This window comes from Tasmannia lanceolata, unplaced genomic scaffold, assembly GCF_043159265.1.
Source record: "Tasmannia lanceolata isolate RefF3 unplaced genomic scaffold, GAP_Taslan_0.1 ptg000024l, whole genome shotgun sequence".
Lineage (NCBI taxonomy): Eukaryota > Viridiplantae > Streptophyta > Magnoliopsida > Canellales > Winteraceae > Tasmannia > Tasmannia lanceolata.
This window is the reverse complement of record NW_027518701.1, coordinates 4,308,727-4,330,595: the sequence shown is the minus strand read 5'-3', so window position 1 is coordinate 4,330,595 and position 21,869 is coordinate 4,308,727. Positions and strand designations below refer to the sequence as shown.

Below are 21,869 nucleotides of genomic sequence, written 5' to 3'. Positions count from 1 at the left end.
ATCACTCCGCCTGCATTTCAGATCACTTTCACGGTTGTGACAAGCATTAGACATCAGGAGTGCTGCCGACGGATTACGACTCCTAGTGCTTCCGTGGGTCGTCTACATATTTGATTCGGGCGGACTAGAACTCGAGGTCGAGTTGGGAGAATGATGCAGATAGTAGGCCAACTAAGTGGCATATTTGCCCATTAGTATTTTTTTTGAGATAGCTAATTTTTTTTTTTTTTTTTTTTGAAATGGGCCCATTAGTATTTATTTACATGTGTTTCGTTTTCCATGTTATTTAGTTTCTAGGATTTTATTTTTCATGTTATTTTTAGGGATTTTATTTTTCATGGAATTTTATTTCCATTGCCTATATATAGGCTACATGTATTAGGGATTTTGAGTTTGGACGATTAATTGAATTGACTGGCTTCTCCCCTCTACATGTTTCTTCTTCTCCCTCATTTCTTCTATTCTTCTCTTCTTTTACTTCTCCTATCTCTTCTCTTCTACTTCTAATTCTTCACTTCTTCTCCTATTCTTCTAGTACCTTTCCCTAAATTCGTCTCTTCTAATTCTAATCTTCTGTTCTTCTTCTTTCTTTCTTTCTCATCTTTCTTCTATACCCTTCCCGGTCCTACATTAGATGGTAAAAGGATTTCACTGTGAAGTCCCCCCCCCCCGAATTCCAGATCCAAATTCTTTTATCCGAGCCAGAGCGTTTGATGTTACACCTTTCCAATGTTGCTAGCAATCTGTCCACTGACTGAAGCTCTCTGTAAAAAAAATCCCTTCTAAACAGTGGGGCCCAGACCACACTGTTTTCCATGCAAGTAGAGCAATCCTTGACTAACACATCCTTCACTACCGCAACTGCATAAACATCTGGGAACAAATCCTTCAAAGGCCGAGTCTCACACCAAAATCTGATGTGATTCATATGCTCTGAATCGAATTCCTTCTACAAACTTAGTTTTGAGCTTCATCACATCTCGCCACATCGTGGATCCCAACTTTTTGACTCTATCCTTTGGTTCCCATTCACCTGCCTCTGCATCATACATACTTTTAATCACTTTGGTCCACAGTTGTGACCCCTCCTCTCCAAATCTCCATAACCACTTGCCTAGCAACGCTTGGTAGGTTTCCTTTATCCTTCGAATCCCAAGTCCCCCCACCTTAATTTCTCAAATCTGAAATTCCTTTTTCAAATTTCAATTCAAATTCGAAACTCAAAACTATTACAAAATGAGAGGCAAATGCCTTTTATAGGCTACCCATACAATGTAAAAGACAACTATGCCCCTAAAGCTACCAATTACCATTCAAAAAAACTATGCCCCTAAAGCTAAAATGACCTAAATGGACAATTAGAACACAAAACATCCAAACTACCCCTACTTGTGTAAAATGACATAAAAGCACATGTAAAACCACTAAAATGACCAAACTACCACTAAACAAAAGAAAAGCCTACACTTATAAGCAAATACGAGCTAATGCAGTTAGTCCACAAGGGATGCTCTTGCATCGCCTGCATTATAGTGGCTTATGGACATATGATGGTGCAAGCCGGGTATATGAGATTTTTTTTTTGTGGAAAATGTTTTGTTTTGTCCATTGGCCTTGTGGCTTATTTGGAAAGAGAGGAGTGACTTGTTTTCAATGGTAAATGTGAAAACTTAGTCTTGCCAATTAAAAATACAATTGTGGAATATTTAGTTAGTCTTTTGTATTCTCTTTTTCTTCTTTTAATGAATTATATAAGAAACAAATAAGATGTAAAAAAAAAGAAAGAATCCTAGCTCATATTCTCGATGGTCGACAAAAGAGGAAACCTATCAAGCTTGTCATAGGCCTTTTCCAAATCCAACTTCAGGATCTTGTAGTTAGGACTCAATCTTCTCACTAAATCAGTAAGTTCATTGGTGATTATAATGCTGACAAGGATCTCCCCCCTCCTCTCCTTAATAATGAAGTCACTTTTGATATGGAGCCTGCTCATATCATCTCCTAAAAGGTTGATAAGCCTTAATATTTTAAGTGACCTTTGTGTTGGCAACCATAGGAATTAAGAAGAGGAAGAGTTAAAATCCTTTATTGGTTGATGAAGCCCTAACTACTATTCAAGATATTTCTTGATAGGGCCTATCAAAACCTACTTAGGGTTACCTAAAAATTAAATGAAAACCATGGAAATTCATGCTAAATCAGTGTGACTCAATCCATACAGAGTAATTGAACCCAAACAATCTTGTGCCAATTGCTGACTTTAACATGATATGATGCCATAAGGACATAGTGATGCCAACAACACTGTTACCTTTTGGCCCCTTTTTCTTTGGCCATTTTGTTTTTTTTTTCTCTCTCTTTTGAGCAAGCTGATTCTTGTGGCCCGAATAATATGGCCATTGCTCACATCAGAAGTATTGCATATTTTGATACTGTTATGCAATTACTCCATTGTTTTATAATTTTCTTATGATAATAATTTACTCATGTATGCATGCAACTGAAGTGTTAAAGTATAAAAGATTAAATAATGCCTTCTCCGACAGCTTAAGCTTTTGGAGTAACTGGTCGTCAGCGCAAAAGGTCCTGAGTTCAAACCTCCTTCTCCAACAACACTGTTACCTTTTGGCCCCTTTTTCTTTGGCCATTTTGTTTTTCTTTTGTCTCTTCTGAGCAAGCTGATTCTTGTGGCCCGAATAATATGGCCATTGCTCACATCAGAAGTATTGCGTATTTTGATACTGCTATGCAATTACTCCATTGTTTTATAATTTTCTTATGATAATAATTTACTCATGTATGCATGCAACTAAAGTGTTAAAGTATAAAAGATTAAATAATGCCTTCTCCTACAGCTTAAGCTTTTGGAGTAACTGGTCGTCAGCGCAAAAGGTCCTGAGTTCAAACCTCCTTGATAGCAAAAATCCACATGCAATGGTTAACCCAAAAAAGCCACCCTAAAAAAGAGGGGCCACACGTGAGAGGAGGAGAGGGGCGGGGGTTGGGGGGGGGGGGGGGGGGGGGGGGGGAGGGGAGTTAAAGTATAAAAGATCAAATAACACCTTCTCCAACAGCTTAAGCTTTTGGAGTAACTGGTCATTTCACATAAAGTTTTGTCAATTAACTTTGTTTACTTCACTTTTTTGTTAGAAATATGAATGCATTGGACGTGAGCTCATGTTTGATGACATTTGAATGAAGCTAAAAGGGGAATTTGATGTTTGTGTTCTTTTGGTAGAAACATCTCTTCTTTAATTGTTGTCCATGAAAAATTGAAAATACATGATAATGTCTTATTTGTTATTAATTATTTCAACTGAAAGGACATAGTGATGCCAACAAGACTGTTACCTTTTGGGCCCTTTTTCTTTGGCCATTTAGTTTTTTTTTCTTCTCTTTTGAGCAAGCTGATTCTTGAGGCTCGAATAATATGGTCCTTGCTTACAATAGAAGCATTGCAGATTTTGACATTACATTTCACGTAGTCCATCGTTTTATAATTTTCTTATGATAATAATTTACTCCCGTATGCATGCTGACTAAAGATTACTTTTGGTAGAAACATTTCTTCTCTTTTGAGCAAACTGATTCTTGAGGCTCGAATAATATGGTCCTTGCTTACATTAGAAGCATTGCATATTTTGACATTCCTCTGTACGTACTCCATCGTTTTATAATTTTCTTATGATAATAATTTACTCCTATACGCATGCTAACTAAAGATTACTTTTGTAGAAACATCCCTTCTTTAATCGCTGACCATGAAAATACATGATAATGTCTCATTTGTTCATAATTGTTTCGACTGATCTCATTATTGTAGTTCCATTAAAAAAATACAGGCATGGATTGAAGATAATCTTGTTGGATATAATGAAAAGGCGCCAATTTCTAAAGAGAAAGTGCCAATTGCTAAAGATAAATCTTCATCTTTTGAGCATGAATTTGAACCAAAAGCTTGTTTGTACATACAGATGGAGTACTGCCCCAGGTAAATATTTTTTCCTAATATATGTTCTTGGTTAGCATATTTGTATATCATCAAGTCGGGTAAAACTTCTTCCCCTTTAACTTATAACCAAGTACCAATATTCCAATTCCTCATCACTATGTCAGTTTTGAAAAACAAGAAATACTGAAATGAGTAATTGCATCTTTTGTGGTAGTTCAGAGTAAACTCCATAGAATATTTTATCAGTTGCATTTGGCTTCCCAGATTTGGCTATAGTTCTTTGGCTTGTACAAAATATATTGCAATTTACTGGATTTTCTTAAGATTAGCATTCCTTGGAAGTGGTCTGAGAAGAAATATAAAGATAAAGGAAGAAAGAAGAGGAAGAAAAGTGAGGCGAGAATCTGCCTTGGAATTTTGGTTTTAAAAGAAATCATATTCATGGTTTTAAATTCCTTTCAAACTAGAACAAAATGACCCTAGTATTTTCATGGATGCATACTGAAACCGAAACACAGACCGAATCCAAAATCATGAGTGCATATATAACATTATTTCGATTGAAACTTGGGAACATTGTCAGATTCAGTTAGAAATTTTAGTTAAAATCCTATGAAATCACTAAAGCATTTGAAAACTCATGCAGATGATGAAATTTTAAGATGAAACTTCAGGCATTGCTAGAATATTTAAAAAGAGGTAAAACAATTAATTTCTTGTACTAGAAATGTTAGAAAATAAAAAATAATATTTAATAATCATGAATTATGAGACTTTGCTTTGTCATTAAAAATAATAATAATAATAATGGCGACGGCGACATGATATTATATGCATTACACAGTTCCTATGACTTGTTGACACTTCTGGTATTGAGTATAAACCCCTGTTGTCACATTCCAACAGGAACACTGATGTGGACGTGTGTCAACACGGCTTTAGACACGGCCACATTGCCTAGTATTTATCACGGTTTCTTAGAATATTTTTGTTGCTTTCAGATGCTATTCACTGTAGTCCATACGCATGCAAAATAGTATGATTTAATTTTCTATTGAATGCTCTGTTAGTGCAGGAGCATGCTGCTGTTAATTTTCTATTGGATGTTCTGTGGGTGCAGCAGCATTCTGCTGTTAATTTTCTATTGGATGTTCTGTGGGTGCAGCAGAGTTGCGCCACCTCTTTCTTTGTTTTTTGTATCTTTTCAAGTCAGGTTATCCCATACAGCACCAGAACTGTCATCTGTTTCACTGTTTTTTTACTTGTGTGCACATCATGCTATCCCAAACAACAGCCTTGACATTGCAGGCTATAAAACAAAAGAAAAGGAAAAAGTAATGGAACGAAGGCATGACATACATGGGGAGAGATGGACTTCGTCATTCCCTAGTGTGTGGGATTCTTGGAAGGAATTAGAGGACATGAAGAAGAAGAAAAAGAAGTGAAGGAAGAAGGGGTTACAGACAAAGAAAGTTAACACCGTTAAGAAAAAAACAGACAGTCGTCAAAACCCAGTTATCTTTTCTTCACTTTGACTTCTATTTTTCTCTTCTACTCGACTTCTTCGGTTCTCTCCATCGTCTCCTCCTCTCGCTCGTTTTATAGCTATGTACCGGAAGAAAGAAGAGATTGATCTGATTTGAGCAGAGGGATTTTTTCTCTCTCCTCTATACATAATCTCTTCCCTCAATTTGGTTTTTCATAACTACAAGATGGAGAGCCCACTTCTGGACATTATTATTTTAGTGGGTGGAGTTAACAAATCCACACCGACGGAAATAGTGAGAATATCATTTGGATTGGGATTTTTTCAATGACGATAAAACATGAAGTGAATGCGCCTAAGCTCTTTTCCAAAAATGATGAAAACGCATGGAAAATGTATGTGAAATATATATAAAACGTGTGGAAAATATACGGAAAGCATTTTGAAGAAATCAAACAAATACCCTCATATTTACCCTCACCGGAATAGACCCATCATGAATTTTTTTGGGGAATACGTTTCCAAAACACATGGCAAACATATGGTAAACATATGTAAAACTTGTGAAAAACGTATCAAAAACGTATGGGAAATATTTGTGAAATACATATAAAGTGTGTGGGAAATGTATGGAAATCATTTTGAAGAAATCAAACCAAAAAGTGACATACAAATGAAAAAGGAAAATAATAGTATATGTCCTATGTAGAGGTGCGGTTCGTGAGCTAGAGCTATATATATTGAATCATAATAATAGTACATTTTTGAAATGAAAAAGGAAAATAATAGTATATATTAATAAAAATAAATATAAGTCATAGTTTCTACTAAAACCCATGGTTACCGGAAACGCCTGGGGGAAGTGTGAAACGCGTTTCCACGGAAACGCGTTTCGGAAACGGGTACGATACGTATTTTTAAAACATGTGAAACGCGGGTGAAACGTTATGGAAACGCACGGGAAACGCCGTTGAAACGTTTCGGAAACTATTGGGAAACGCGTTTCCCAAATACGGGAAACGCGTTTCTCATTTACGAGAAACGCGTTTTCTGGATAGAGTAAACGCGTTTCCAAGAATTGTGAAACTAATTTTTTCCATGGAAACGCGTTTCCTGAAAAATAAAACCTATTTTGTTTGTAAAAATTTACTACCCCTATTGTTTACTGTGACAGACCCATTTAGTGAACAAGTGGAGTCATAAATACACTATATGGGGGTTGCTCATAGTAAAAATTGTTTTGAAATTTATATCACATTCACACCCAAATAAAAAGAAAATAAACCCTAATCGATTCCTCCCTCTCTCTCGAGTCTCTCTACGCTGCAAAGGAGAAACCCGGAGTCCCGGACGCCTCTCCATCTCCCGGACGCCGCCGGTCTCCACTCTCCAGGTATGTCCTCTCTCTCTCTCTCTCTCTCTCTCTCCCTGCTTCTTTTTTTTTTTTTCTTCTTCTTCTGCGCCTCTCTCTCTTTATTTTTCTTTTTCTTCTTCTTCTTCTTCTTCTTCTTCTTCTTTTTCTTTTTTTTCTTCTTCTTCCTGGATATTTCCCCCCTGCAACCATTCAAAGCAAAAGAAGTTAACGATTTCTGTTAAGGGGGGGATATCACTGCTGTTCGTTTGAGATTGTGGCGACTGATTGTAGTCCCCAAAGGCCCAAACCGATTGTTGGACTAAAAAATTAATGTAATTTCTAATTTGTCCAATAATCGGTTTGAGACTTTGAAAAATGGGAGTTTAAAAGTCACAATTTCAAATGAACAGGGCTTAAATGAAGTGCCAGTTATTGCTTCAAGAAAAAGGTACTTTAATAGTTTAATACTTTAATTTGCTTATGTTTGACTTTTATACTTCTATAATTTTGTTTTATAATTGATATGATATTATGATATGAAATTGAAATGCATATTTATGATTTATCACTTTGAACTTTTAATTTTGAATTGTATTTGCTTATGTGAGACTTGGAACTTAGAAGTTAGAATTATATATATTATATTCAAGATTCTAGTACAAGCATTTTCCTATTAATGTGTGTTACCATCACATTTATGTGTTTCACTAGCGTTTCCTTTAGGTTTCACTAGCGTTTCCTTTAGGTTTCCCAAACGTTTCCCTTGCGTTTCCCAAACGTTTCCCTTGCGTTTCCCAAACGTTTCCCAAGACGTTTCCCAATGCGTTTCACATGCGTTTCTCTATCGTTTCCCGTTTCTCGTTTCCCCCTTGATTTTTTTCATGCGTTTCACGTTTCCGTTTCACGTACCGTTTCCCGTTTCCGTTTCCCAAACTGGTAACCATAAAACCAATATATGTAAAGAACATATATAAATCCTCTATCTATGCCCTCTAATTTAAATAGAAAGGATTAAAAAAATTTAAATGCATGATGAGCAAAAGCCCATAGAAATTTGACATTAACAAATTCCAAATCTACAAATACACACAAAATACACAAAACATTGTGTAAATATAAATTAAAAGAAAAAATTAGGGACCATTTAAAAAATAAAAAATTGGGGTAATAAGATAGAAGGATCGCTAAAATAAAATTAAAAACATATTAGGTGCTTTTCTCTTCCATATTCCTCTCGTGAAACCCCTATATATGTGTTTCCCTTAACGTTTCTCTACCATTTTTGAAACGTTCTCAATGCGTTTCTAAGACTTTTCTTAATGTGTTTCTCATATGATTTTTATCGCTTCCTCATTTCTCGTTTCCCCTCTAATTGTTTCCTTGTATTTCCTGCTCCTGTTTCACGCCCCCTTTTAATGTTTTGCTTCCCGAATTCGTGTCCGAACCTGATAGCTATGGTTTCGACTGTTTCCGCAGAAATGACTTACACAACATCTTTTTTCGATTTTGTCAACACTTCGACCGACATACATTAATCAAACAATTTCATTAGAGTTTCGTGTTGATGCATGTGGAAACCGACATGTTTTAGTGGAAACTTGAATACATGATTCTGTATGGCATCCCTTAATTTGGTTTAGAGTTCAATTAAGGAGGTCAAAGACCCATAAAAGAAAGAAGGGGACACCAACAACGCTGTTATTAATGAATGACTTGCGAAAGTCATATCCGTTTCTCAAAAGCTTTCACCTTCATTGCAATCGCTAGTTCCTCTGATCCCTAAATGGAATCAACCGATGTGTTACCCACTTACCCTGCCTTCTGGGTCTTTAGCTCAAGGAAAGGCTAATCAAACTTGCTTCATTTTTAAGACTGATAACTATACCATCAGACCTGCTTCAATCCGGCTCAACATCTTCTTTCTAGGCGGGTTTAGTTGATGAGCCTTAAAATCAAGAAATGAAGCTTAAGGAAAGAGACCTAACAGACCATAATGGAATACAGCAACTCAAATAGCCGCGGTATATATGCTATTCATGGTTTAGGATATCCAATGGGAACCATTCCATTGATGTTCTCTACACCCTCTGCTCCTTCCATTCTACATCAATGGATCATCTCTTCTTTAGATGTGGATTTTCATTCATGGATATGGTGCTCCATTTTATGGAGATATTAAGTTCAGCAGAAAACCTTTCAAAAATATCGACGTAGAAGGAAAATGGGTCCTTTCCAACTTCAAAGGATTGCCTTTGCTTTTTCCATCTTTCACGTTTGGGATGAGAGTCAGTATTACCAAAGAATAAATCTCATAAAAGAAGTTTTCTACATGGCATCCTTTCTAATACCAAAAACCGCATTTAACTAAACCTTTAAGAGATTTCATCTCCAAAGTCATCAGAATTTCTTAAGAATCTGGGCTGTACCTTCAATTCTATCAATAAAGAAGCCAATTTCTGTAGTTGGAATAAACCTCAGGGCGACAATATAAAACTGAACTTTGATGCATCTTTAGTAGACGGGCACGGGCACGTCAGATGCATTCTAAGAATTGCAAGAGGGGATTACATCTCGTCTTTCTTGCATGTTGTTCTTGTTGCGGACATCAACCTTCTCTGGTGCAAAGCCATTCATATTGGTCTTCTCTATGCTTTTCGGTTTGCCATTCACAACATTGTGATTGAATCAGGCTCGTTGTTGGCTTTTAATGTTATTAATGAGAAGTTTGCTTTCCCTTGGAGTGCTCAACGTCTGGTAGCTGACATCAAGAACCATAGAGACATTTATCTGTTGGAAGTTTACACACACTTGGAGAAAGGAAAATAAAGCATTAGATATATAATCAAGGCGCTCGTTCCTATATGACAGCTCTTCTATTCCTTTCTGATCTCTCCCCTCAACCTTTTGAGAATTCTTTTTGATGATTGTAGTGTGGTGGTTTTGCCAAGATTGTAATTCTTAATCCTTTTTCTTTTTTAATTTTTGGTTGGGGTCCAGCCAAAACCCTGCTAGCTCACCAAAAATATCTTATTACTAGTATGCCACTTTACACAACTATGAAGTTCTATTATTTCTTTGCCACAAAATTTGCATTTTTAGATTAGTTTTCACATTTTATTAAAAAGTTAGAATAAAAACAACCAATGCGCAATAGAACTTTGTAGCCCTCTGCTCCACATTTTTTATGTTCAAACTTCTATTATTTTTTCCACAATTTTCATTTTAAATGCTTTGTAACATTTATTAAAAAGAAAAAACATGAAAGGGTGAGAAAATACAACACATTTTTTTATATATAACAAGGCCTGGCTGAATCTTTTATGCCTTGATTTGTTTAGTTTTTCAAAATTTATCATTTTTCATTTTCAATCAAAATACAAGAAAAATTATAATTATATAAAATTTTGATATTTAAAGATATACAAAATGCATTGTGTTCTTCATTTTCCTTTATAATTTCCTTGTCCATTATGTGTTTTTGCATTATTTTAACAATTATTTATTATTATGAAATACATTTAGTTTTGAAAAATATATAACAATATAATTTTTTTGAAAGAAAATGTGAAATCATACCAATCTATGGACCGGGCAACCACTCTTCACATGACAAATATTTACAGCTTAACATGTATTTTTGGATTTTTATCAAAAATAAATGCTTAATATTTCATAAAATTGATAATATTTTATTTCCAAAAAATGAATTTTTGGATTTTTATCAAAAATTCGTAATATTTCAAAATATGTAATTATTTTCCCTTTTTAAGGCATTCTGTGATGAAAATAAATAAAATAAAATAAATTAAAAGGGGAAAGATAATCCGCGTTTGTCAATCCATAAATTAGGCATTTGCATTGGATTAATGAAATCTTTAGAGTAAAATATGCATGCATCATAGTTTTTTTTTTTTTTTTTTTTTTGGGGGAAAATGTGATTTCAAATCCCTCAAATATTTTAGCCAAATCATTCAAATCCTCCAACAAATCATTGTGCAAGATGCAATGATACATAGTTTTATTGATGCATTTGCACAATGATGCATGCGTTTGACAATAAATATCTAGTTAGTGACAACTTCGTGGTAGCGAAGCTACGTGTCATCAATAGGGGTGCAACTTGGGTCGGGTTGAACCCGAACTTGACGGGTTGAACCCGAATTTGGGTTGGGTTGGGTTTTTTTAAAAATAGGGTAGGGTTGGGTTGGGAAAAATCAACCCGAATTGGAAGTCGGGTTGGGGTGTCGGGCAACCCGACCCGACCCGAAACCTGATTTCCAATTCCAATATGTATAAAATTTTTACTTCTATGTTTGTTCTGTCATTATATAACTCAAATCTAGAAAGAAATAAAAAACTTGGTGAAAGTTGTCCTAATTAACCCTCTTGTTGGGGAACATCTAATGACTAGGATGAGATGGAAATACAAAAATAAAATGGAGAAATCAAACAAATGGTAAATCGGGTTGGGTCGGGTTGAGAAAATTACAAATCGGGTTGGGTTGGGTTGGGTTGAAAAAATTACAAATCGGGTTGGGTTGGGTCGGGTTGGCCTCAACCCGACCCAACCCGACCCGAGTTGCACCTGTAGTCATCAAGGGTGGGTAGCCGAATCCGAGGCATCTGATCGACGATGGTGAAACAGTTGAGTCCTAGGCTTCCAACACTGTTTTCTTAGATATCTAGTCTTTCCTTTTCCTAGGTAGGAAGGCGAAGAGTTCATCGTCAGACGCCTGAGGTTTTTTCAGTTGGCGAGGGGGCCTTGAGAAGGAAGGGGCCATGCTCAAGGAGGGCGAAGACTCTGATGAAAACCAAAGCTCAGGGGCCATCCAAGCATCATTAGAAGATACAATGTGCGGCTAAGATGGTTGAACACCTCAAGTCATAATGTTTGCAAAGGTATTGGAGACATATGCCACAAGGTGCGCCCTGAAGCGAGACGCATTCAAATTGCGTCAAGGCGGAAATCCATAAAGGCATAGAGTTTTTGGGTTAACGCCATTGAATGCTTCCAAAGTCGTATGCCCCCTTTGCTGCGATGGCTTGGAATGTTTCTTAAACCTTATAGGTTTAGGTCGAGGATTGGTGCAGGCAATTAAAAAAAAAGTCGTATGCATTTCACTTAAAGCATACATATCCAATGAAAGGTGTACTTTTAGATTTTTGGCAAGAAAACAAGATACCAAAAGGAAAGAAGGGATAACCTCTTGCTCAGATGGAGGCTTGGACTGCATGAGCTGCGGAATCTGCTTCTCAATGTGCACTTTGGATTTTGATTGAACCAGATCCTCCTTTTTTAGGTATCTTGAATGAAAATAAGAAATCAGAAATGATGTGGCCCAAGGGAGGGGAATTAGAAGAAAGAGGGGAAAAGAGAAGAATAAGGGCAAGAGAAGAAGAATAGAAGAGAATGGGAAGAGATTAGAAGAATGAAGAGGGAAGACAAGAAATTAGAGGGGAGAAATAGAAGAATAAGAGAAGAGGAAGGAGAGAAGAAGAGAAGGGAAGAAGAAGAGGGATAGGGGATAATCTCTGCTCTCAATTCTTTAATAATTCATCATCAAAATCTAAAAACCCTAATACATGAGGCCTATATATCGGCAATTAAAATAACACGGAAATAAAATAACATTGAAAATAAGATCCCTAAAGACTAAAACTCAACTCAACTCAACAAAGCCTTTGTCCCAAACTTGTTGGGGTGTCGGCTAAATGAATTGTTTAGAAAAATTTCATGAAGGTGAAAGGAATCTACACGGCTCTAATCCTGGCTCTAGTTGGGTTCGTCTACGTGGCTCATTTGCTTCCATTCTATCTTATCCAAGGTCATGTTTTCTGTTATGTTCCTAGCTATCAAGTCTTTCCTCACTGTTTCTACCCAATTTGTTTTCTGTCTGCCCTGCCTCTTTTTACTCCATCAACTTGGCACGAGTCACCTCTTCTCACCGGAGTATCCAAAGGCCTAAGTTGGATATATCCAAACCATCTTAAGCGGTGCTCTCTCATCTTCTCCTCAATAGGAATATCGTCAGGCCCCCTAAAGACTAAAACATGGAAATAAAAATCCTAAAAGTTCTAATGGGATAGGCCTACAATACGCATCAAGAAAGAAGAGAAAACCTCTTACTCGCATATAGGCTTCAATGCCTAACCTAGGAAATCTGCCCATCGATGTGGCCGTGGTAGTTGGATTGACTACATCCATGCATTTTAGGTACCTTAGAGGAAAACAAGAAATCAAAAGGAAAGTGAGAACCATAGTTTCGAAACTCCCCCGCGTTATTGTGGACTCCCCCTAGTCGACTCCCTTTTACCTTGGCCACGTTCTTGTCCGACGCTGTGTTTTGCCCTATAAAATCAATCAAAACTCCTTTGACTCTCCGAAGTTATGACCACGTCGATCGAGTGCTCAACTGCATCAACCAAATACATCCCGCATTGTGCCGAGTCAACTAGGATTTGTTTTGGCTGTGTTTTGACCCACACCCGCATTTTAAGACAGTGGTGAGAAACTCTTTCTTGGGGAGAGGCCTAAATGCATGAGCTGTGAAATCTGCTCGTCAATGTGGCCAGATGAGTTGGATTGGATTGGACCAGACCCTCGTTATATTCTTCTTCAGTGCAAGAAAATTAACCCTTTCTTATTCCGACTAGAGGAAGAACGGGAAAGAAAAAAACAACTCTAACCCTCCTTCCATGCCTCTCCGGTTTTGGGGTTTATTATCTTATATAAAGTACAATATATTGCAATGCGAGACTTTTCCACAGTTTGTACCTCTTTCAATTCTTTTGGCATAAAAAAGGTGGGCCCCATCCCAATTTCTAAGCAAGTTGCCCATTTTGTGCTGTTTAGTACTGTTCATTACTTCATTTATATCGTTGGGGCAAATTGTGGATGGCCATGGTTCGGAATTTTAATTGATCTGACAAGCTTTGGATTGTCTCCATCAAATGAATGTCCACTCACATTACAACACCCCCTCCCCCTGCCACAGACACACACCTTCACTAAATAATCACAACCTAAGTTGCAAATTTCATTTCGTTTCGGCCGAAACGGACCGAAATTTCGGTTTTGGTACGGAATCTGAAACGAAATCCCGGTCCGGATTTCGTTCCGTTTCGGACGAAACGGGCGAAAAAACTTGTTTCGTTCGAAAAAGCCTGAGAAAGCGGAAATAATTCGAAAAAATTTCCGAGAGTGCCATTATAGCCATTAGGAGTGTTTTTTGACCATTCTACCCTCATTTTATGATCGTTTATGACCATTTTATAGCCGTTGGAAGGGTATTTTTCGTCTTTTCGCATCCACAAGCCGTTATATACCCCTTTAACCATTGTTTTTCCACACTCTTCTCTTACAAACTTCATTTACACACTTTTCTACGAACTAAGATCTACTCTAATCTTCTTTGCTCTTCAGGCTTCTCTAATCTTCTTCTAACTTCACTTTTACACACTTTCCTGCCAACTAAGATCAAGATCAAGATCATTTCTCTAAGCGGAGCAAAGCTTGAAAAGTACATACTAGACAAGGCTTCAACATACAAGACAAAAGGCTTATCTCTTCGATCTCTTCCTCTTCCGAAGGCTCCAACTTGGAAGGATTCTTTATTCCCTACTATATTTTCTCTCATCCAACAAAAGGCTTCAATTTCAGGGAAGTGAACTTTCAGTTCTTTTATTTCCTTGTTCTCTTTTTTTTTCCATTTAAAATTAAAATACAATGAGTTCGGGACCTTCTGGAGGAGCCTCATCTATTGGTTTCGCACCCGCCAGATCGGATGACCCGGCATGGGCTTATGGCCTAGTGTTTCCAGGTCAGCGGAACTGTGTTCAATGCACTTTTTGTGATAAAATCATAAAAGGGTGGAGGTATAACACGACTTAAACAACATCTACCGGGTGTTCCTGGCGAAGTAGCGGCATGTAAAAAAGTCAATGTCGATGTAAAATGGAGAATGGAGCAACTGTTAGACCAGACGAGAAAAGACAGGGCTACAATGGGGCACTTTTTGGATTTTTTTTCATATTTTTAACTATTTTTTTTAAAAAGTTCCCCCTGAGAAGCGGAACGAAAAGTTTCAACCGAAACATGGAATGAAACGGCCGAAACACCGAAGCGTTCCATTCCAGTCGCCAAAACGAAATGACGAACGAAACGGATTTTACAACTTAGATCACAACCCATGGCTACCTCAACAAATTTAGCCAGGAGGAGATAAGTGCGTCCATTCAACTGAAAAGATGTAAGTTGCATCCTGGGTATCTCCATGATGCTTGAAATATTACGTTTAGTTTCACCCATAATGGGGATTAACAAATAGGAAAGAAATCAAGCAGATTACAAATGGGGCAGTAACTATTTACTCAGTCTGGGTAGCGAGTTGGACAGTTATTAACTGCATAGAAAAGTATACACTTTTTACAGTAATTAACCCATGAAAAGACAGCAAGACAACAATTCAGCACACTTCTTAAGGACCTTCACACCAAACAACAAGGGCAGCATCACAATCAGCAACCTTCTACACATGAACTTTGAAGCAACACTTGAAGAATACATTCATGTGAACAGTGTAGGGGACATGAATTGAGTAATACCTCACATTTTTATGGGTAGAATTTGCAGATAATCATTCTCTTTGCACCAACTCCCCCACAACAACCCAAGCATTTCTTTAGATTTTGTACCATTAGGTCACAGCTTCCTCATGAGAAACAGACTCTCTGTTCCATTTTTTGCAATTGTCCCAGAGCAAGGATCACGATCCCCTGATTGCCTCCATAAAATAGGAAGTTGAGCGATGGAACCAAAGATCAATTGCCACATCCACCTCTTGTTTTATTTGTTTTTGTTTTGTTTTGTTTTTTTTTTTTCTGAATGGTACCTCTTGTTTTATTCGTGTAGGGGATGGAGAGGGGATGTGGTGGCTTTGAGTTCTTAATTTCTCCCTTCATAATCATCCCTGCCAAACCATGAAAAGCTAAGAGTCATAGAACCCACAACTACAAATTAAGGTTCCATATGTAAGAAGAAAGCAGGCCATGAGATCACAACTACGGGATGTTGGAGAGGAAGGTTGATAAAAAAAAAACAGCCCATCAATAATTCTTCTACAAGAATTATATTGAAGCTAATTTGAGCCATGCCTTAATTATTTGTAGATATCATGGTTTCTCTTATTAGTTACATAAAATATGCCCAATTCATTTTTATAGGGTAATTTCAGAATATTAAATTGTTTGTAAGTTTCTATCCTTTTTGAGAAAATTTGGTATAGATTTGTCAAATAAACTTTGATCCACTAATTAGAATATAATCAGGTCAGAACTTTTTCGTGGGCTTTTTTGATGACCTCTTCTTTCTGATAAAGTTTATGTTGCTGGTATTGTGACTATCTGAACTGATGTTTGGGGAACACAATTGAACTGCATTTACTTTTTAGACGTGTAATCATATTATTAATGCTTCTATTATTTTCTCTGTTAAAGTAATTTTTCTATCTAGAACTTAGTTTTTAAGTTGATTTATTGCTCATTATTTATTGATTTATTGCTCATTATTTTCATGATGGAATGAAGAACTCTGAAACAATTCCTTGGGGCGTCTGATTTCCCTGGTCGCGCAAAATTGGCGTGGCATTTTTTTGGGCAAATCATCGATGGTCTATCTTATATTCATGGGTGCGGCATTGTCCACATTGATTTGAAACCTGACAACATCCTTCTGGATGCACACGATGACATTAAAATTGCAGATTTTGGTTGCTGTAAGATTCGCAAACTGTTGAATTTAAAATCTTGCTATTTCTTCGTTTTCAATTGTTCAAAAGTGATGTATTCTCGTGTTTTGTTGCATCATCTACCTGTTCAATGAGATTAGTAGCTGTTTCCACCGTGTTGACAGTCTTGATTCTTTATCATCTTCCCTTTTTATGTGGGTAACCTGTTTGAATCCATGTCATATATATGTGTGTGTGTGTACATATTCATCATTATTAACAATGTTGCTTTTAGGTGTAACACTATTAATACTGTGATCGATACCTAATTTTCTTGCTTCCTTTTTCTAGTGGGTTTTTTATTTTTCTGAACAAGATGAATGAATATGATATCAAATGCAGAAGTGATTGTCATATAGGATTGGGTCAACAATGGTCGGAAAACTTGAACATGTGAAAAGACTCCAAATTCTTGAGAAGTAGCTTAATATGAAGTTATGCTGAAACTCTACATCATACTGGTAGCATGCATATTGAAAATACAAGAAAACTATGTGTTTGGCTCTTTTATATGAATGTAATGTGTTGGACAAAGCATGGCTTCAAACTATTAATTATATTCAGTTTCTAACCATTGAACATCAAGGCTTTTCCAGTATATCATCACTCATTATATGTGAATCAACTCGGATATAAACCCTAAAATGCGTGTGAATTATTTCATTATTCAACTAGGGATGTTGAGAATGTGTGATTTGGTTTCTCCAATTATTGATAGATCTAATAACTCGACCAGGCTAATCAACCATGGTCAAGTGTTCCCTTTGGCACCATTGATGGGACCAACCCACTGAAGTAGATATTGGGTGGAATTATGGGGAGAAGATTGTCAGGAATCTGGTATTTATACGGTGCAAAGATTATGAGAAATCATTATGCCTTCTCAATTGCTCTGTTCTAAAAGGCGGCCTGGGCGCTGGGCGCAGAAAAAACGCACCGCCAAGGCCATGTGTGCTTTTTTTGCGTTTAAAAAAGCGGTCTCACCGCCTGGGCGTTATTAGGCGGCCGCCTAGGCGATGAGGCGGCGCCTGGGCGCTGAGTACTTAAATTATTAAGTACTTTATGCTTAATTTCTTATTATGTTTTTGACTTTTTGTTATTATTTAATGTTTAGTGCTTATGCATAAAATGGTTTGGATTGTTATGTATTCAAATATTTATATTTTATATAAAAAAATGCAAGATATTATAAAAATATATTATTATCTAGAAAAAATGAAAAACGCCTCAAAACGCCTGGGCGTTGGGAGGTCAGTCAGCCGCCTAGTTCCGCCCAACGCTTTTTAGAACACTGCTCAATTGTTACTAGCATCTTGCCCTTGCATACAAGATAAACTTTTTTTTTAATGAGAAGTCCAATGTTATGGATGTGCTGAATATTTACAAGATAAACTATGCTAGTAAGGAAAATGTAATTTTTAAAAGGAATGTCAATATGATCATAACATTGGACTTCTCATTGTCTCCGGGTCCACATTTGACGCACACAAAATACAAAAATTCTTCTCACAGTTTCCAAAAGCTCATGCTAGAGCCCTTTTAAAACGCTTTGTGATATAGATTTTGTAAGGCATATTGTGTTATGGATGTGCTGAATATTTACTAAGCAGAACTTGGAATGAAAAGATAGATGTGTAGGTTCATCAACCAAGGCCATCACGGATTAACCTGAATAATTTTAGTTCGATTTTGGTTTAGTGCAAGTTATTTGTTGGAGTGAAATTTCTCATATGAGAAAAGAACAGAACCTCCATGGATATCACCATAATTGTAAAAGGCACACCAAAATGTTGAACTCAATAACATTACACAATCTGCATTCAATCTAAATCATTACTCAGAGTTGTGGTAGTTTTGGAGCAATGAAGCTCAGACTGCCCCTTCTACTCTACTAATAAGTGCTTCATTTTTTGTATATTAATCATATTTGATAATAGAGTTACACTTCATTCGAATTTTGGTTGATGACAACTAAATACTCTTATCATTCACACATAAAAATAGGACCAAGAATATAGAACCTTAGTGATAAATAGTATATTTAAATCTTTGATTTATGATTATACAATATGCATGTACATCTCAATAAATCACGACCTTCTGGTTACAGATTTTATCACGAGTAATCCAAATTTCTTGTCAAATTTGAAATAATTCAGAAAAAAGAAAATCAATCACATCACTCACTTTCTTTGTTGTAAGACATTCATGATAAAAAAAAAAGTTGCTTCAAACATGTAGACCATAAACTAGATTGGTTACAACCTTAGTTAGATCTGACGAAACCTGCAAATACACTTGCTGAATTCTAGCCATGTTATGCAACCCGCATACTTAGCCATGTGGTTAGCTTAGTCGAATTTTAACTTAATGGGCATAAAAGTGTGAGACCCATCCAGAGCTTAACTTAATAATAAGGCTTCTATTCCATAACCTCTCTTATTGATCTCCCGATCACAGGACAAGGTCTATGTATAATTCATCTCCTTGTCCCAACACTATTCATGGCTAATCATCTGTTAAAAGGTGTTTATGATTCCAATGAAGCCATAAACATTCAAATTGCAGAAGTGCGGCATATGGACTGTATTTTGGAGAATGAGACTTTCTTCATGTAACCCGTTTTTTTGGCTTAGTTTGTTCCTGATATCTGTTTTTTTCCCAGTAAACATAATACTTGTTCGATATTGGTTTGCCATACACTTTATTAATTTTTTCTTTGTTGATTATTTTTCAGCAATGCCCCTGACGTTATTGCAGCAGGATGTGAGAAATCGTTCTGCTTCGCTTTCCTTAAATCCTACTATTTACTTATCACCTGAATTGAAGAGAAAAGCGAATGGCATCGATGAAAAGGTTGATATGTACAGTTTAGGGGTAATGTTTTTTGAGCTCTTCCATGCTTACACATTGGACATGGAAAGATGTAATTCTCTTACCAACCTGCGTCGTGGAGTGCCTCTTACTTTTGCTAAAAAACATCCTGAAGCGGCAGCCTTGATAAGTCGGATGATGTCAGAAAATGCTTCCGATCGCCCCTCTGCTATTGAGGTTCAAGATGAATTACTTGTTCGTCGGAAGAGGCAGAAGTTCAATTTACACTGAAGATTTTGCAACAAGTTGTTTCTATTTTCTATTTCTTGTTGTGACAAATTGGTAACTACAGGAATTTAGGATTTCTCCACTGTGCAACCTAGGGCTGACTTCCTCTCCTCCCTCTCTCTTGCAATTTTGTGTTTGCTTTCCTTCGCTATGGCACTCACACTATTTGACATAGATGTTGGCCAGGAGGTGTTCGTGCAGATCCCTTATTTAAAGTCAGGTAAAAGATGTTATTTAAAGTCTTGTAAAAGATGTTGAAGTTGATGAATTGAAAAGACAAGTTCTGTAGTAGTTAAAGGAACATCTTCTGAGAAGATAGCAGAAATTACACTTTTATTTCTGTTTTGTATGATGATTTAGGGTGGATGGTAATGGGGGAAATGACTTTGGATTTTTCTGTTAGGGACCGGGAGTCATCTCCTAGGTCCTCATACGATGTAATTTCACGAGGGACTCCTGGTCCCTCTCTTATGTAACCCTCGTATGATCTAGCAATATATTTTGTCGTCTTTCAAAAAACAAGGGAGGGGGGAAGGGGCAGAAGTGATCATGGAGCTCATTGTCCCAGTTTGGGAGGCTGGATAATGGTGACTTAAAGTGGATTTATCTGAGTTTCAATATAAGAGTACACCTCATGAATGTATTAATTGACTTAGTATTGTTAGATGATCCGCAACAAGTATACTTATCATAGAGAAAAATGACCAAAATACCAATATTTCAAAAAAAATGCTAAAAATGCCTGTGGCTCATATAAAATGACCCTATCTTATAAAATCACCAAAGTACCCCTATCTTTGGAATAAAATGACCAAGATATCCTTTTCTCATAGAAACTGATCAAAATACCCCTATCTCTTTAAAACTAACAAAATTATCCATCTTATGTGAAATTACCAAGCTACCCATATATATCATGGAAAAAGAGCAAAATACCCTTATCTCGTCGAAAATGACTAAAGTGCCATATCTCATGAAAAATAGCTAGCCAATGTGCTATCTCATAGAAAAACAACCAAAGTACCTCTATCATAGAAAAACAACCAAAGCATTCTTATTGCATGAAAAATAACAAAAAGTACTCCTATCTTATAAAATATAATCATAGTACTCCCTATCTTATAAAAATGAAAAAATACGCCTGATTCGTGGAAATTAGTGACAATATACACGCCACATGGGAAATTATTAAAATATCCCTATCTCATTGGGGTGCAACTCGGGCAGGGCGGGGCGAGATTAGTTTTCTTTTGGAAAATCATAGATTCATAAACCTGACCCCACCCAAAATAGTTTCTCGGGTTGTTTCCGGTCGGGTCGGGTTTGTATTATCTAGCATATGATAATTTCAAAAATTGTAGAAAACGATAAATTTTAGCACCAAAAATCTCTAAATTTATATCATCAAGTGCATAAATTTAAGAAGGAAACTATTTTTTCACATCCCAAACATGATTAGCCCGATGAAAACAATTCTATTAATATATTAGAAAATAAATTTTCATATTATTCAAGAGATATTTAAGAAAGTGATAGTACACCTATAAGAGTTGGGTCGGGTTTCAGTTTTTTTCCCCTTTAAACCCCACCCGACCCAATCTTAGGTCGGGATTTTTTAAACTAAAACCCTACCCAACCCAAGACCCATGATTTCTAAACCCCACCCGAGTTATTTTCGAGTCGAGTCGATGCAGTTTGGGTAAACCCGACCCGATTTGTAAACCTACTATCTCATAAGAATAACTAAAATACCTCATTCTCATCAAAATCATAAAGATATCTCTATATCATTATAAAAATGACCAAAATATCTCTCATAAAAACCCACGAAGTTCCCCTATCTCTTTTAAAAATGATGAAATCACTCTTATCACACAGAAATGGGGAATGACAAAAATATCCATATAATTTACCCCGATCTCATAGAAAATGACCAAAATGCAGCTATCCTGCGAAAAATTACCACAGGACGATCTCATTGAAAATGACCAAAATAGCCTTCTCTCATAGAAAATGAACCAACATATCTCATGAGAAATAACCAAAGTACCCCTATGTTATAGAAAAAAACTAAAATACCCCTAGTCATATGAAATAACTAAAGCACCCCAACCTCATTGGAAATGTTCAAACTATCTCTATCTCACGAGATAGCGGTAATTTGGTCATTTTCTATAATAATACGGTTAC

The 21,869-nt window shown here is 36.5% G+C and overlaps 1 protein-coding gene across 1 annotated transcript in view; it reads left to right on the top strand.

The window, feature by feature from the left end:
* LOC143857155 (eIF-2-alpha kinase GCN2-like) overlaps positions 1-20,034 on the top strand; it is a 49,323-nt gene extending 29,289 nt beyond the window's left edge. The window contains exons 5-7 of the mRNA XM_077367481.1: positions 3,843-3,991; positions 16,378-16,565; positions 19,315-20,034. Coding sequence (XP_077223596.1) covers positions 3,843-3,991; positions 16,378-16,565; positions 19,315-19,682 — 705 coding nt within the window. The 3' untranslated portion in view covers positions 19,683-20,034. The remainder of the gene's footprint in view (positions 1-3,842; positions 3,992-16,377; positions 16,566-19,314) is intronic.
* Positions 20,035-21,869: the final 1,835 nt, after the last annotated feature.